This window comes from Corylus avellana, chromosome 1 (assembly GCF_965113065.1).
Source record: "Corylus avellana chromosome 1, dhCorAvel1.hap1.2, whole genome shotgun sequence".
In the NCBI taxonomy this organism is placed as follows: Eukaryota; Viridiplantae; Streptophyta; class Magnoliopsida; order Fagales; family Betulaceae; genus Corylus; species Corylus avellana.
In genome coordinates, this window is record NC_142490.1 from 44,442,164 (window position 1) to 44,458,338 (window position 16,175).

The 16,175-nt window shown below is 37.0% G+C and overlaps 3 protein-coding genes across 8 annotated transcripts; 2 read left to right on the forward strand and 1 right to left on the reverse strand.

The window, feature by feature from the left end:
- The first annotated feature begins 420 nt into the window (after window positions 1-420).
- Window positions 421-1,732, forward strand: LOC132172772 (small ribosomal subunit protein mS78 (rPPR3a)-like). Its single transcript, XM_059584343.2, has one exon. It carries the CDS (start codon window positions 545-547, stop codon window positions 1,676-1,678), a length of 1,134 nt encoding a protein of 377 aa, XP_059440326.2. The 5' UTR covers window positions 421-544; the 3' UTR covers window positions 1,679-1,732.
- A 3,713-nt stretch (window positions 1,733-5,445) lies between these two features.
- LOC132171473 (cysteine-rich receptor-like protein kinase 29) lies at window positions 5,446-8,401 on the reverse strand. Of its 6 annotated transcripts, none has more exons than XM_059582793.2 (7): window positions 7,618-8,401; window positions 7,176-7,286; window positions 6,821-6,948; window positions 6,513-6,723; window positions 6,198-6,435; window positions 5,871-6,021; window positions 5,446-5,791 (listed from the first exon to the last, which is right to left on the reverse strand). In XM_059582793.2, the coding sequence occupies exons 1-7, from the start codon at window positions 8,399-8,401 to the stop codon at window positions 5,453-5,455; spliced, it is 1,962 nt and encodes a 653-aa protein (XP_059438776.2). In that variant the 3' UTR covers window positions 5,446-5,452. The 6 variants fall into 6 exon arrangements, with proteins under 6 accessions (XP_059438776.2, XP_088368490.1, XP_088368489.1 ...); XM_088512364.1 differs by having other exon boundaries at window positions 7,176-7,322; XM_088512363.1 differs by having other exon boundaries at window positions 7,176-7,331.
- Window positions 8,402-14,903: 6,502 nt separating this feature from the next.
- Window positions 14,904-15,988, forward strand: LOC148589913 (uncharacterized). The gene is made up of 2 exons (XM_088515740.1): window positions 14,904-14,933; window positions 15,251-15,988. Exons 1-2 carry the CDS (start codon window positions 14,904-14,906, stop codon window positions 15,986-15,988), a joined length of 768 nt encoding a protein of 255 aa, XP_088371866.1.
- Window positions 15,989-16,175: the final 187 nt, after the last annotated feature.

Sequence of the window (16,175 nt, forward strand, 5' to 3'; positions counted from 1 at the left end):
ACTAATGAATGGATTCCTGAAGACGGAAGTTTGAGAGATTACTTTGTACGTGGTTTTTAATATCATATGAAAAAACCCTGTTTGTGATTTAATTTGGGAAATAGAATAGCTAGGTCATTCAAAGTGTAACCAAGTACAATCTCAATAGTCTCTAAGAGGTAGTTCAATCGGCTGGAGACCACGCCTTATAAAGCGGAGGTCTCTCGTTCAAATCCCCCTACCCCCTCTTGTGTGGACATCTCAAAAGTACGGTCTCAACATTGTTGAGAAGGAAGGATGATAAGTACTTAAGCCATCTTGAGTACTTAAGTACTCAAGTTAAGTACTCAAGATGTGCCATTAATGATCTTTATAAGGCAAAATACTCCAATCCCTCTATATGCCATTAATGATCTTTACCTGCATTTACCAGATGTGCAGATTTCCAAGAATTTCGCTGGGTATATTTTGCCAAAAACCCGTTAAACCCTCTTAAAAACCCAAAGACTCCCCCTCATTTTCACTCCTTCAGTTCTCTTCCAACCCCAAACCTCCCAACAAGCAAATGATGTCGTTCTCTCGCATTCTCTACCGCTCTTTCTCTACTTTCCCTCAACCGAATTCCACAACTAGCATCAAATCTATTGCCAACGATCTCTACAAAGAACGCAGCCTTGAATGCCTTGTACAGAAGTTCAAGAAGTACTCCGAGCTTAAACGGTTCCGCACCCGAGCTGGAATATACGAAGACACAGTCCGCAAGCTCGCTAAGGCAAAATGCTTCAGATGGATTGAAGAGATCCTTGAAGACCAAAAGAAGTATGAGGATATCTCCAAAGAAGGCTTCTCGATCCGACTCATGTCTTTATATGGAAAAGCAGGCATGTTTGAGCATGCCCATAAAGTGTTCGATGAAATGTCTGACAGGAATTGCAGGTGCACAGTCTTATCCCTCAATGCGCTTTTGGGGGCTTGTGTAAACTCGAAGAAGTTTGATTTTGTTGAAGGGCTTTTTAAGGCGTTACCTAAGAAGTTGTCTATTGAACCGGATTTGATTTCGTACAATACAGTTATTAAGGCATTTTGTCTGATGGGTTCCTTTGATTCAGCGGTTTTGTTGCTTGAAGAGATGGAAAAGAAGGGTTTGGAGCCAGATTTGTTTACATTCAATACCCTTTTGAATGGATTATATGCGAAGGGTCGGGTCTCGGATGGTGAAAAGATATGGGAGCTAATGCAGAAGAAGAATGTTGTCCCTGACATCAGGAGTTACAATGCAAAGTTGCTTGGATTGGCGTTGGACAAGAAAACCAAAGAGGCGATGGAGTTGGTTGAAGAAATGAAGACTAGGGGAGTCAAACCAAACGCATTTAGTTTCAATGCTCTGATTAAAGGATATGTTATTGAGGGGAACTTGGAGGAAGCCAAGTGGTGGTTCGATCACATGGGGGAGGGCGAGAGTGCCCCTGGTAAAAAGACATTCGAGATAGTTGTCCCCTTCGTTTGTGAGAAGGGTGAGTTGGAGCTTGCCTTTGATCTGTGCAAGGAAATTTTCAAGAGGAAGTTCCTTGTTGATGTTTCGTTATTGCAGCTTGTGGTGAATGCACTGGTTAAGGAGTCTAAAATGGAAGAAGCAAAGAAGCTTGTGCAACTTGGGAAGAGATATAGTTATTGCCGATATGATCTGAAATTGCCGTAGTGCTATGGTTTCCTGTCATTATTTCGTTGCAAAGATCTTTGGTGGAGCTGGTGAAGGCTGAATAATTATTTCCGTTGCACTTTTGTGCTTAGTTAATCCTATTGAAATCTGTTATCAATTCTCTTTTGGGGAACTTGCTTGCTTATCCTTCCTAACCTTTGCTCGATTTACAATGTTCCTCAAATTTACCTTCTCAAGCTACCAAATACTTATACCATCCATCAGTATTTTTTATTAACTTGGACGAAAAGTGCATTATGTGACCCACACGTGACATAATTAAAATGTCCATTATGCTAATGGCTTTGGTCTGCCCTGGGTTGTATGACCCACCCTTGGCCGGGTCTGGCTAGACTTGGCCTGGCCTTGGCCATGGGTGGCCAAACCACAGCCAAGCTGTGGATCGTCAATTGTTTTGTTTTAATAAATATGACATTTTTGTAATTTTGACCTATAATCATTCCTAATGAAAGGGTAACATTATAAAAGATTAAAACTTGAATACACAAAATTAAGAGTTGTTAATTGTAGCTTTCATAAAGTACCTAGCGAGAGTAGAGCTCCGAAATTGAAGCCATATTTGCTGAGGCTTGGATTGAGTTGCCTTGAGGTCTCTCACTTGGCTCTATATTCCCTCGAGATGGCATATCTGAGTGAATACTACTATGCTTAAAAAATGCAGGTTTTGAGGGTGCTGGAAGAGTGATGGAGTAGGTACATTTTTGAAGCCTTTAAAGTCTAAAACAGATCGATTAGTAAAATATTAAAAAATAATTGAATGTACAAATGTATTTTAAAAGTCATTAATTAAACTAAATAAAATAAAATAAAATAAATTACTTTGAATAAACTAATGTGAATGCTCAAAAAAATAATAAGAAGAGTCTTCTGATTTAAATTATTTCTACGTATATACGTAAGTTGACTGACTTTTGAGAACCGGGGTTTCTAATGCTTTAAATGCTCGCCCCGTCGTCCACGGACATGTTACTGTCTAATGTCCTTAATTCCTATTAATGACATGCTTGACTAGTGCAAAATTCCCAAATGCACCCACCACAAAGCAAATATTTAAAACATATATGTCAAGAAAGTAACTTGAAATCTATATATATGAGAATATATTTTTTTATTTTATCTTATAAATTAATTGTGGATAAATATTTTAAGTTAGCCCCGATAAAATAAAGAAATAAATTTTATCTTAAATTACGATTTTATTGTCAATGCCTTCCAAATAATCAAAAATCGGAAAGGGAGGCAAAATGTCGTTATAAATACAAAAAAAAAAAAAAAATCAAAGAAAAAGGAGGTACAGTAGATGGTCAGGCCTTCTTGAGGAATGATGGCCATGTTGTAGTACATGAAGAATAGATAATCTTGGCTAAGAGCACTTACATCAGCTGTCTCAATAAAAAAAAAAAAAATTCGGTTAAAAACACTTTACATTCGGCTCAACAAAGTAACCAAATATTTGTTGAGTAACAACGGTGCTCAACAATGCATATTTGATAATAATAATAAAAAAGAATATTATTCTCTTAAATGAAAAAAGTGAATGTTGATAGTTAAAATGTTGAGTTGAATGTAGGAACTTTCAAAAAGTAGATAGCTAAAATAAAATTTTTGTAAAAAAAAAGTGGTCATGTAACTAAAATTTAGCTAAGTATTTGTTGAACTGAAAATACTCTAACATGGAAAGGGTGTGGGAGGGAAAGCTATTACTTTTTGGCTAACGTGTTGGGGGGGGGGGGGGGGGGGGGGTTGGGGAAGGCGACTCGCCTACCCTACCCCATCTTCCCTCTTATTCCACCACAAATCGAAAAGAGCCACTCATGTCGCTTTCTGTTTTTCTCTTGTTTTCTTTGTTTTCAAACCCGTTGGGTTTGTTTGGTAAATGAGTTGGGGTTTCCCTCATTATTCATCACAATTTTTCAAAAAAATCAACATCAAAATATTATAACTTTTTGGCTAACGTGTGGGGGGGGGGGGGGGGGGGGGGGAGAGGCGACTCGCCTACCCTACCCCATCTTTCCTCTTATTCCACCACAAATGGAAAAGAGCCACTCATGTAGCTTTCTGTTTTTCTCTTGTTTTCTTTGTTTTCAAATTCATTGGGTTTGTTTGGTAAATGAGTTGGGGTTTCCCTCGTAACTATTAATCACCATTTTTCAAAAAAATTTACATCAAAATATTCTAATTTTTTCACTTTTTATATCATATTAACATCAAAGCATTCTAAATTTTTCACTTTTTATATCACATTATTTACTTTTTATTATTATTTAAATAAAAAAAACACTACAAAACAAAATCTTTTCACTTTTTTATACTACTTTTTTACTTTTTTATACCAAATATTTTTACTTTTTTTTACATCAATATACATCAACTATGGTGTCTAGACCGACCCATTTACCAAACACCTACGTGATGCACAATTGTTCCCCAAGGTGTACTTTTTGGATGAAAACCCAGCAATCTTCTACCTTTTTGTATTTTCCTCACAACTAGATTTAAAAAAAAATAAATAAAAAATAAAGACATGACATCAAATGCTAATATAACGTACTAACTCTAGAATGCCAACTTTCATGCGCACTGTTTAGCTTGATAGGCACTTCAAACCTTGTTATTGAGGGGAACTTGGAGGAAGCCAAGTGGTGGTTCGATCACATGGGGGAGGGCGGGAGTGCCCCTGGTAAAAAGACTTTCGAGATAGTTGTCCGATCCACTTCGTTTGTGAGAAGGGTGAGTTGGAGCTTGCCTTTGAGCTGTGCCAGGAAATTTTCAATAGGAAGTTCGTTGTTGATGTTTCGTTATTTCAGCTTGTGGTGGATACACTGGTTAAGGAGTCTAAAATGGAGGAAGCAAAGAAGCTTGCGCAGCTTGGGAAGAGACATAGTTATTGCCGTTATGATCTGAAATTGCCTTCAGGTGAGTAGTGCTATGGGTCATGCGACCCACAGTGCCTGGCCGTGGATCGCAAGACCGTGCGCATGGCTTTGGTCTGCCGTGGGTTGCATGACCCACCCTTGGCCGGGCCAGGCCAGACCTGGCCTGGCCTTGGACATGAGTGGCCAAACCAAACTGTGGATCACCAATTGTTTTGTTTTAATAAATGTGGCATTTCTGTAATTTCGACCTATAATCAAACTGGAAGGGTGACATTGTAAAAGATTAAAACTTGAATACACAAAATTAAGAATTTATAAATTTTGGGGAATGTGATTGCAAAAACAATAATACATTAGAGCGCAAGTAAAGTTTTCCTTTTTTATTGTTATTCCATAGGGTTTAGGGTTATTGTTATTCCGTAGGGGGTACTCTTTATTTGTTTGATTGTTATTTGTTGATGTATTGTTATCTGTTGGGTTTATGTTGTTACGTAGGTCAGTGAGTCTTTTATGTTATATTGTTGTATTTTTTTGTTGTGATTTTCTATGTTATGTTGTTGGAATTTCTAGTTATCTCCTTTGTTACTTTAGTTGTGGGTGGGTGTTTGGTATTTGTGTTTGGGTAGGGGTTGTTTACAGCAGCGTATGGGATCGAGTTATGTTTTATTTCTAAGTCCTCATTACGTACGTTGGACTCTTTTGGTTGTAATTGGTTCTTAAACACCTCATTGCTATGGAATAAAAATCACCAGTCAAGTAATTTATCAAACGTTGTGTACGTAGGAGTTAAGAGTTATTCTAATTACTCATAAAAAGCCATTCCTTGAAACATTAACATTTCAAAATATACATTCTTAATTGTAGCTTTCATAAAGTACTAGCGAGGGTAGAGCTCCGAAACTGAAGCCACATTTGCTGAGGCTTGGATTGAGTTGCCTTGAGGTCTCTCACTTGGCTCTACAATCCCTTGGGGTGGCATAACTGAGTGAATAGTACTACTATGCAACAAAAATGCAGGTTTTGAGGGTACTGGAAGAGTGATGGAATAGCTATTGAGCATGAGAACTACTGAAGCCATAGTCGGCCTGTCAGCTACATTTTTTTGAACACATAGTAACGCAATACGAATCCATCTCATAATTTCAGTAGTTGAGCCTGGCCTTATTGTGGGATCCACAATATTTAAAGCAGTCCCCTCCTTCCAGTTTGCCCATGCCTGCAATATATAATTTGGATGAGCACATATAGTATCGGACAAAAAATTCTTTTAGTCTATCAATTTCCTATGCACTTACATATTCTAGAAGACAACCCACATTCTCCTCATTTTGGAAGCAATTGTTTCTCTGTCCACTCACTATCTCTAATACTAATATTCCGAAACTAAACACATCAGATTTCGGTGAGAACTGTCCATAGTTCACATACTCTGGAGCCATATATCCACTGCACATTAACATCAATAATATCAATTTAATTTGAATGGTAACAAAGCTCTTTTAGTTTCCTCTTACATTTGGAAATGTGTCAAATCTTAGTTAGGATTAATGATTAATTTGAATGCTATTTCTATGGCACAAAGTAATTATAAACTCTTCCCTCTTCCCTCCTGGGATACTTACTAGGTTCCGACAATTCTATTTGTATTCTCATGAGTTTGATCCAACAGAAACAATCTTGCCATGCCAAAATCTGAAATTTTTGGGTTGATTTCTGCATCTAGAAGAATGTTACTAGCTTTAAGATCACGATGAATAATACGAAGTCGGGAATCTTCATGAAGATAAAGAATCCCCCGAGCAATTCCTCCTATGATCTTGTAGCGCATTCTCCAATCCAAACGTGCACGCTTGACTGGATCTACATCTCAAAGCAAGTACGTGGTTCAAGAAATATAACAAATATAATCTAAGGTGAAAGTAAAAGAGCAAACGTACCGAAAAGGAAGTGATCAAGACTTGTATTTGGCATAAACTCGTATATCAAAAGCCTTTCATTTCTTTCCAAACAAAAGCCTAAGAGCCTAACTAGATTACGGTGTTGAAGCTTGGCAACTAGTAGGACCTCATTTTTAAATTCTAAATCTCCTTGTCCAGAGTTTTTCGATAATCTTTTGATAGCTATAATTTGTCCATCAGAAAGCCTACCCTGTAAATATATAAAAACAAAGAACATATGTTACTGAATATTAACATGGTTTTTACTGATAAATGGTACCTTTTTGCTTGAGAATACGTTAAATCACCTTGTATACAGCACCAAATCCACCTTGTCCAAGCTTATTTGCTTCGGAAAAGTTATCTGTGGCAACTTTGATAGTGTCAAAGTCGAATTGTAAGGATTCGACGCTACTGATCTCATCATGTTCAACAGCTTAACACAAGGAATTACAAGTCAACACTTCAATGAATCAATTATATATATATGTTCATTATGTAATAAGAGTTCTGCGATTTAAATATTACATACAACAGCAATGGGCTTTCCCATACCAATGATTGATATAAAGTTTTTCAAATACCAAATGACTAATTTAAGAAAAAATAAATAAATGACTAATTTAAGAATTGTTTTCCCGTACCAAAATGTTTTTTACTTACTTTCAAGTTTCTCTCTTGGCCTCCTTCGTACTCTGAAATATACGCAGAAGGAGATGATGATTAGTACCACAAAAGCAACCGTCTGCACAATTATAATGATCATGAGAGTCCCTGTAAAAACCATAAATCTCTTGTCATTACAAGATTCTGAGGGTACTTGAGTTTGGATATGGAGAAATTAATATATAATCTTAGCAGCATAAATAACTTTATAAGTAATTGGAGTAATTAAACAAAGACTAATACATATATAAGATCAAATGTCATTTATTCTAATTGTTCAACTCGATCTAGACTAAATCCTATATATAATACATATATAAATCAACTTAAAATAATATCAAATATTCTAATAACGGTTCAAGTGTGAATATCTTATGACCCTAAAATAATTTGTTTTGTTATGTTAAAAGCATAATGGCATAAATGCATTGGTACGTACCTTTTGTTGTATTGGTGTTGGTTAATGGTGGTGAGGTTGACGCAGCCACTGTGGAGTCATAAAACAGGTAAATCTCAAACCTGATATTACAGCTGGGTGTAATAATTCTCCCACCTTCCTTACCACCACAATATTGTGGAATACTTGAAATAGCCCAAGCTAAGCAACGGTTGCAATTTAGCTCGGACAAATCAGGTGTGCACTGCACAAGTCCATATAATGTTTGAGAGTTTGGTGCCGTTGCGTTTCCTACTGCAAACTTACGAAGAGGACCACCTGCTACAGCTTGTGTTCTTAACCTTTCCAACAAGGTCGTAAGAACATCATTGAATTGATCCACATAATTGGCGGATACGTTGATCGAGTTCGGCAATGAGAGAACATGAGCAGTATCCACGACGCCAAAAATGAAGCGATTTGAGTAGTGTAACATACAATTTTCGGTCTGCCATTGAATTGCCTCCTTCTGATAGGGACATCGTTGCTTGAAAAGAGACCTAGCGTCATTGAGGCAAGCACGGCAAATACCTGGGCTAACATCTCCTCTACAAAGTGCAATTGCATATACTTTGTCAGAGTTTTGGCCATACGAGGAATTGTAGAAGCCATAGTCTATTTCGGTGTTGGAGTAGAGGGAGTAGAGGAGGTGATTCAGGTTTGCCTCATATGTACTGTTAGCGGCGTATTTACCCTGGTCGTATTTACATGTCTGCGCGAGTACTGCTTGATGAGCAGTGAATATGAAAATGGCAGAGAGGAAGAAAACAAACCTAGAGGAAACCATTATTGCCTTTAATTTGTTCCGTTTACTGGCAAGCTTTAGGCCTTGAAGATCATAACATGCCTTTTTATTGACAAGGGTGAGGTAGGTTGACGTAGTTGTCTTGGTGCCATTTTTGAAGCCTCTAAAGTCAAAAGTCTAAAGTTCACCATCTTTGAAAATTCTAATGTTGAATTGAAACAAATGTAGTTTCGCTTAGCAATTTCTTAATTTTATAATCTAAAATAGATAAGGAAAATATTAAAAAAATTCTTTACATCAGATTATGCATCTCAAATGTAAAATACATTCTTGTCGCATTTGTGAACAGAGCACGTGTAGCTTGCACTGTTCACACAACCATCTCATTAATATACTATTTCTTTTTTCACTTTTTTTTTTTCTAGAATTTTTTCCTACTATTTCTCTCCACATTTTTCTTTTTCCAAAATTTTCTTACTATTTTTTCTCGGCATCTCTCTTTTCTCAAATGTTGAAAAATAAGATCCGTAAAAAAAAATACAATCCTTATAAAAATAAAATAAAATTAATAGAATGTATAATGTCTTTTAAAATTTATTAACTAAATTAAATAAAGTAAATTTAGATTAATTATTTAGCATATAAATATGCATAAACTAATGTGAATGCTCAAAAAGATCTATAATAAGGAAAGTCTTTTGATTTAAATTATTTCTACGTACCATTACTGAGTGGGGCCGGGCCGGGGTTTTTGATACTTTGAATGCCTGAAGGAAATTTGCTCGCCCCGTCGTCCACGGACCACGGACATGTTACTGTCTAATGTCCTTCCTATTAATGACATGCTTGACTACTGCAAAATTCCCAACCCCACACGCAGCCACCACAAAGCAATATTTACAGCACTTGAAATCTATACGAGAGACAATTGTAAATATTTTTTATTTTATTTTATAAATTAATTATGGATAAATATTTTAAGTTAGCCCAGTTAAAATAAAGAAAAAAGTTTATATACTCTCCTTAAATTACGATTTTATTGTTGATGCTCTCCCAAATAATCAAAAATCAAAAGAGAAAAAAATAAAGAAAGAAAGAAAAAGGAGGTAAAGTAGATGATCGAGCCTTCTCGAAAGCCATGTTGTAGTACATGAAGAATAGATAATTTTGGCTAAGAACACTTACATTTGGTTCAATAAAATAAATCTTTAGTTATTTTGTTGAATTATACGTACGGTTAAAAATACTTTACATTCAACAAAGTAACCAAAAGTTTGTTGAGTAACTACCATGCTCAACAAAATACATATATAATAATAAGATAATAATAATAATAATAAAAATTTAATATTGTTCTCTCTCTTTTTTGAGAATAGAAAAAATAGATAAATAAATAATATTTTAAATAAAAAAGTAAATATTGATAACTAAAATGTTAGTGGAATGTAGGTACTTTGATAACTAAAAAAAATAGAAAAAAGTAATGGTTTAACTAAAATTTAACTAAATATTTGTTAAGCAAAACGTGAATACTCTAAACATGAAAAGGATTTGGGAGGGGAGGCTATTTACTTTTGGCTAACGTGTGGGGGCGGGGGGCGACTCGCCTACCCTACCTATGTTCATCTTACCCATTTGTAGTGGAAAAGTTATGCTTTTCTCTTTCTTTGTTTCCGGTACGTTTCTTTAAAAAGAAAAAAAACGTGTGGGGTTGGGTGTAACGTTTTTTTTTTTTTCTCTTTCTTTGTTTCCTGTATCTTTCTTTAAAAAAAAACGTGTGGGGTTGGGGGAGGGGGGAGGCGGCTAACGTGTGTGGGGTGTGGGAGAGGCGATTGTCCCCAAAACACAATAGCTTAATTTTATTATTATTATTATTTTCAGTTTTCTCAAAGCAAATGTGCACCTTCCACCTACACGGTTCTAACTTTTATTTTTTATTTTTTATTTTTTATTTTTAATATGAGGATTTTTTTGATTAAAGATCACGCGTATAAAATTCTTACAGCGCAGAATAAAAGCTCTTACAGTACAAAGCATAAAGTTCTACAAAATCATAGTCACATAGTATGAGGTTACAAAGTTATAAATCAAAAATTCTTACAATCAAGTGCTATTTATGACTTATATTTTTTCCTAACTCATGTGCAAATATAATTAAAAAGCAGATCTGCTCCGAGTAGACTAGATTTAAGACATGTGTATCCAAATTTTCTAACAAAATTTATTTAAACCGGCCGTGGGAGATAACCTTTCACACCGAAACTATCCAGGCTGTGAGAAATAACTCATCACACCTAATTATTCCTCCGCGCTCATGATCGAGAGCAGATCTAGAGAGAAGAAACCTCTTATTCAAAACAAAAAACACAAATAAACAACCATCAAGCAGTAGTAGCGGCCGAAGAGGACATGAATGGTACAACATGGTAGAAGATAGATGGACCCATAATGGAGAGGCCGAAGTTGTTGATCTGGTCGGAGAACACCTACAAACATATAAAATAAAATAATAAAATAAAAAAATAAAAAAAAAAAAAAAAAAAGGTAATGAGGAGATGGACCATACACAATTCTAACTTCTGTCCGTATATGAATGCCAACAGTTGACTATGTGACTTTTCAACCCTCAATTTAGTCATTGGCCCATGTCTTGCTTTATTGGTTTATGGGTACTGCCGTGGGAGACTAGCTCTCCAAATCCTTTTCTAAGAGCATTCTCAGTGTTAAGAATATTATGTTAGGGTTATTTACTTCCTTAGGTATTATTAGTCTACTAGGTTTACCTTTCTTTAGTCTACTAGGTTTACCTTTCATTAGTCTATTAGATTATTTGTCTCTCTATAAATAGAGGCCCTGTATTCATTATTATTATCAGACTTAATACAATGTAGTCCATTGTGTGCTTCTGCTTTCCCTATTATTCTTCCCCTCTTCTATATCTCTCTATTATTCCAACATGCTATCAAAGCATTCTAACATGGTATCAGAGCCACTTTTCTGTCGCCTTCAATAATTGTCTTTTATGGCGTTTTCTTTTTGACGAATTTCAGTCTAGTCGCCCTACATCATGCACCGCTCCAAATTTCTGCTGTCCATAGTGTCAAAATCGCCGCAGCCCTTCTGCCCCTGACAACAGTTCAGACGCCGCCAAGTACAGATCCAAAGAGATCTGAAGCGTCCAGGCTTCCGAGCGCTCACACGCACCTCCATAAAGTGTTGTACATCAGTAAATGCGCCTCCATACACGTCCTAAGGGTTCCTCGGCACGCTGGCAAGACTCGCCTAAGAATTTGTTCGTTCCTTTACAGGCCTCTACAAAGCTCCAATCACAACAATGGTACCGCCAATCAACAGATCTGGGTCAGATGAGTCCAAATCTGTCGAGATCTCCGCCAAAGACACTTTGACGCACCTACACGCGCCACCATAAAGTGCTGCCTCTCAGTCCACGCGCTGCTGCAGTGCCTCCACGCGTCGCCAAGTCAGGTGGATCAATCCGGTTTCCGCACTGCTCCATAGATTCGGCACGGTCACATCGCCACCAAGAACGCAGTCATACCACCACGGATGCGCCCCCACGAGCCGGTGGAATCCTTCGCACGTGGGATTCATGCACCACAGTACCGCCACTGTTAGGCGTGTGTACCACACACTCCAGGCACTGCTTCACTATCTGCCCTAGTGACACGTCGGCCCTACATCCACGTCATCAGACTCTGCCATGTCATTAGCACTGCCATGTCAACCCATCTGCCACATCAGCTCACTGCCATGTCATCACAGCATCCCCGTTAGGGACCCTGCCACGTCAACAACTTGCTAGAGTTGACCTTGACCTTTGATTTTGACTTTGACCACTGAAGAAAGTTGACCAGGTGTTTCCTACTCAATTTTTCGTCATGATTTCAAATTTGTGGTCTGTATTTGCTTTTGGCATCTCTATATGGCAAAAAACAAGATTCTTCTCTAAATTTAGGCGTTTGTTTTATGCGGTTCAAGTTGGTTCATGCATTGTTCAATTCGGTTCCATAGCCTTTTTCTTTGGCGCAGTTCAATCCGATTCATTCTTTTTGGGGTAGGCACTCTCGGGTCAGACCAATATTTCCTTAGGTCCATGGGTTTTTGGGCCAAAAAAGCCCCTTTCAACCGGCCGACTTATGCCTTGTCAAATGCCGCCATCACCAGTCACTGTAGCCTTTCTTAGGCCATTGATCCATTACTAGTGAGAATTTTTTTTTTTTAATTATTTTTTGGGTCAGACCTTTCAACGATCCAAGGGTTTCAGGCATGATTAGCTTCTTCAACCAACCCTGTTTAGCTCAGCCGACCAGGCGAGACGGTTCAAGGGTTACGGGCCAAACAAGCCCCTTTTAACCGGCCCTACTTTTCTCAGCCGACCAAGCGAGCTTCTTGATTACTAGTATATAGTTTTCAAATCAAATTACAACCAAGTGAATCAAGTTCCAGCTTAAATGCATTGCTCAATTCAGACAAAATCCATCGGTCTCTAGCAACTTTTATGGCGTTACTCCAGCAACTCTTTCGGCACAAGCAGCTTTTTTCGGCGAATTCATTTTTCTTTCCCTTTTCATTTATCCAAACTCAAGTTTACACATTGAGTTTGAGGGGGGATGTTAAGAATATTATGTTAGGGTTATTTACTTCCTTAGATATTATTAGTCTACTAGGTTTACCTTCCATTAGTCTATTAGGTTACTTGCCTCTCTATAAATAGAGGCATCTATATTCATTATTATTAACAGACTTAATACAATGTAGTCCATTGTGTGCTTCCGCTTTTCCTATTATTCTTCCGCTCTTGTATATTTCTCCATTATTCCAACATGCTATCAAAGCATTTTAACACCAGCAGCTTCTTCGTCATTTTTCCTACATTGAAGGATCCAAACTACTTTTTGCTTCTCTATGTCAAAATACACTCCAATAATTTCCCTTGATCATTCCCTATATCATTAAAGTATTTGTTTTTTTTGTTTTTTTTTTTTATTATTATTATATCTATATATAGATGAGAGGAGTGATGAGAGATGAGTGAGAATTGTGGTGGAGAGAAGAGAGAGAATCATTTTTTTTTATATTTTAATAATCATAAGGATTGCAATAGTGGAACCCAAAATATTGGGTTCCATTGTAACAATCCTAATGTTTAGGGTTCATTTAGGAAGTCTGCTGTAGAATTTTTTTGTGATTTTTTGAACATATTCCCTAAAACTTAGGAAACATACTCCCTTATAGGGAGTCTACTGAAAATGCTCTTAGTTAGAGTGTGTGGAGCTCACGTGTACAAGTCTTTCTTGTAAAAGGCTTTATAGTTTTTGTCTTATATGGAATCCAAGAATGACTTGTATTAGGAGAATTGGAGTGCACCGACTTTGCCCATGTATAAAGCCAAAGTTTTGTACGTGAATAGGGGGTGCGTAAAACACCAATAGAGCCGCACAAGTGAATTTGTGGGCTGCTGTTTGAAGGGCAGCAGAGTAGTGCACCGCACCTCTTGTATTTTCTTCTTGGTTTCATGAGTTAGAGACAAGAGAGAAAATAAAGGAGAGAGGACAGAGCGTGATTGTTTTCCTCTTGATTTTGGAGGAGCCAAAATAAGAGAAAAAAGAAAGGGTGCTGCTGCGGGAGAGAAAAAGAAATAGAGACCAACCGTCATCGTATCCCAGCAAAAGAAGAACAGTTTGTATTCCTGTCTTTTGTATTCTCTTTGGGAAATAATTTTTATTGTATGATAATGAGATTTGGGTGTATTGGGGTTTTGGGTCTGAGTGATTTTTTCTCTACACTATATTTTTGTACTCCATCTTTCATAGTGAATTTCTTCATGATCTCTTCCGCCAGTAAATGTACTTCATATTGAGGGAACCATTTAAATTTTAGTGTTATCTTGTGTGTGATTGTTCTCGCTTTATTTAACCGTAATTATGATCGTGTATTTTTTGCACAACACCAACAACGTGAGTTTTTGACTATGTGACACCGCCCCTGTCTGCACCTTCTAGCCCATAGAAGCTAGAGATGGTTTGGCATCGAGAGAATCTCAATTCCATTAATAAATAAATGCATAGAATTTACCAGACTTACTTGGAGATGGGATGAATTCTACTTCCAATTTTTTTATCCTCTTCGACGCTAATACAAAACTCTTTAAAAAAAAGAGTGTTTTCGTCCAAGAATTTAGAGCACTAGAAATGAATACTTTAAAGCCTCTTTTCTTAAATATTTTTTTGGTATGGAGACAATCTCAATAGACTCAATTCCATTACTAAATAAATGCATAGAATTTACCAGACTTACTTGGAGATGGGATGAATTCTACATCCAATTTTTTATCCTCTTCGACATTGACACAAAACTCTTTAATTAGAAAGAGTGTTTTCATCCGAATACTTAAGCATTAGCAGCCTAGAGAACCTTTCCTTTCCTATATATATTGAAGAAAAAAAAAAAAAAGAAAAAAAAAAAAAAAAAGGGATGGTGGCTCAATTGCGAAACAAACCCTCTAAGTGGTTAGGTGCACATTATGGTATGGGATCTCATAATGAAAATTAATGTAAGTCACCTTAGTACCCATTGATGCTCTAATATGGCTAGGCTAGGGACATGGAGTTAAGATAGTGCTTATGATTCACATCGTCTATGTAACGACACAAGAGAAAGCGCTAATCACATCTACGTTATCAGTCTAAAATGACTAGTTAATTTGAAGCTTTCCTAAAATTTTTTAGAAAGCCCAATTTCATCTAGTAATTAGGTAATGTGTGACTTAATACTCATAATTATCTTTATAAACCACATACTTTATGTGGGCTACTCTTCATCTTTTTAATATGAGACCAGAGTGTTACAATCTAAGCCTCTCTTTTGCAGCTCCTAAGAAGTTGTGTAAACTCGAAGAAGTTTGTTTTTGTTGAAGGGCTTTTTAAGGCGTTACCTAAGAAGTTGTCTATTGAACCGGATTTGATTTCGTACAATACTGTTATTAAGGCATTTTGTCTGATGGGTTCTTTTGATTCAGCGGTTTTGTTGCTTGATGAGATGGAAAAGAAGGGTTTGGAGCCAGATTTGTTTACATTCAATACCCTTTTGAATGGATTATATGCGAAGGGTCGGGTCTTGGATGGTGAAAAGATATGGGAGCTAATGCAGAAGAAGAATGTTGTCCCTGACATCAGGAGTTACAATGCAAAGTTGCTTGGATTGGCGTTGGACAAGAAAACCAAAGAGGCGATGGAGTTGGTTGAAGAAATGAAGACTAGGGGAGTCAAACCAAACGCATTTAGTTTCAATGCTCTGATTAAAGGATATGTTATCGAGGGAAACTTGGAGGAAGCCAAGTGGTGGTTCGATCACGTGGGGGAGGGCGAGAGTGCCCCTGGTAAAAAGACATTCGAGATAGTTGTCCCCTTCGTTTGTGAGAAGGGTGAGTTGGAGCTTGCCTTTGATCTGTGCAAGGAAATTTTCAAGAGGAAGTTCCTTGTTGATGTTTCGTTATTGCAGCTTGTGGTGAATACACTGGTTAAGGAGTCTAAAATGGAGGAAGCAAAGAAGCTTGTGCAGCTTGGGAAGAGATATAGTTATTGCCGATATGATCTGAAATTGCCGTAGTGATATGGTTTCGTGTCATTATTTCGTTGCAAAGATCTTAATTTGGTGGAGCTGGTGAAGGCTGAATAATTATTTTCGTTGCACTTTTGTGCTTAGTTAATCCTATTGAAATCTGTTATCAATTCTCTTTTGGGGAACTTGCTTGCTTATCCTTCCTAATCTCTACTCGATTTACAATGTTCCTCAA

Coding starts and splice junctions, on each gene's coding strand:
- LOC132172772 (XM_059584343.2), top strand. CDS start 545: ATGATGTCGTTCTCTCGCATTCTCTACCGCTCTTTCTCTACTTTCCCT.
- LOC132171473 (XM_088512362.1), bottom strand. CDS start 8,401: ATGGTTTCCTCTAGGTTTGTTTTCTTCCTCTCTGCCATTTTCATATTC. Junction 7,343..7,580: donor TATGCCATTATGCTTTTAAC/ATAACAAAACAA, acceptor ATTTCTCCATAT/CCAAACTCAAGTACCCTCAG. Junction 6,724..6,820: donor GATTTGGTGCTGTATACAAG/GTGATTTAACGT, acceptor ATATATTTACAG/GGTAGGCTTTCTGATGGACA.
- LOC148589913 (XM_088515740.1), top strand. CDS start 14,904: ATGGTATGGGATCTCATAATGAAAATTAAT. Junction 14,934..15,250: donor ATCTCATAATGAAAATTAAT/GTAAGTCACCTT, acceptor TCTCTTTTGCAG/CTCCTAAGAAGTTGTGTAAA.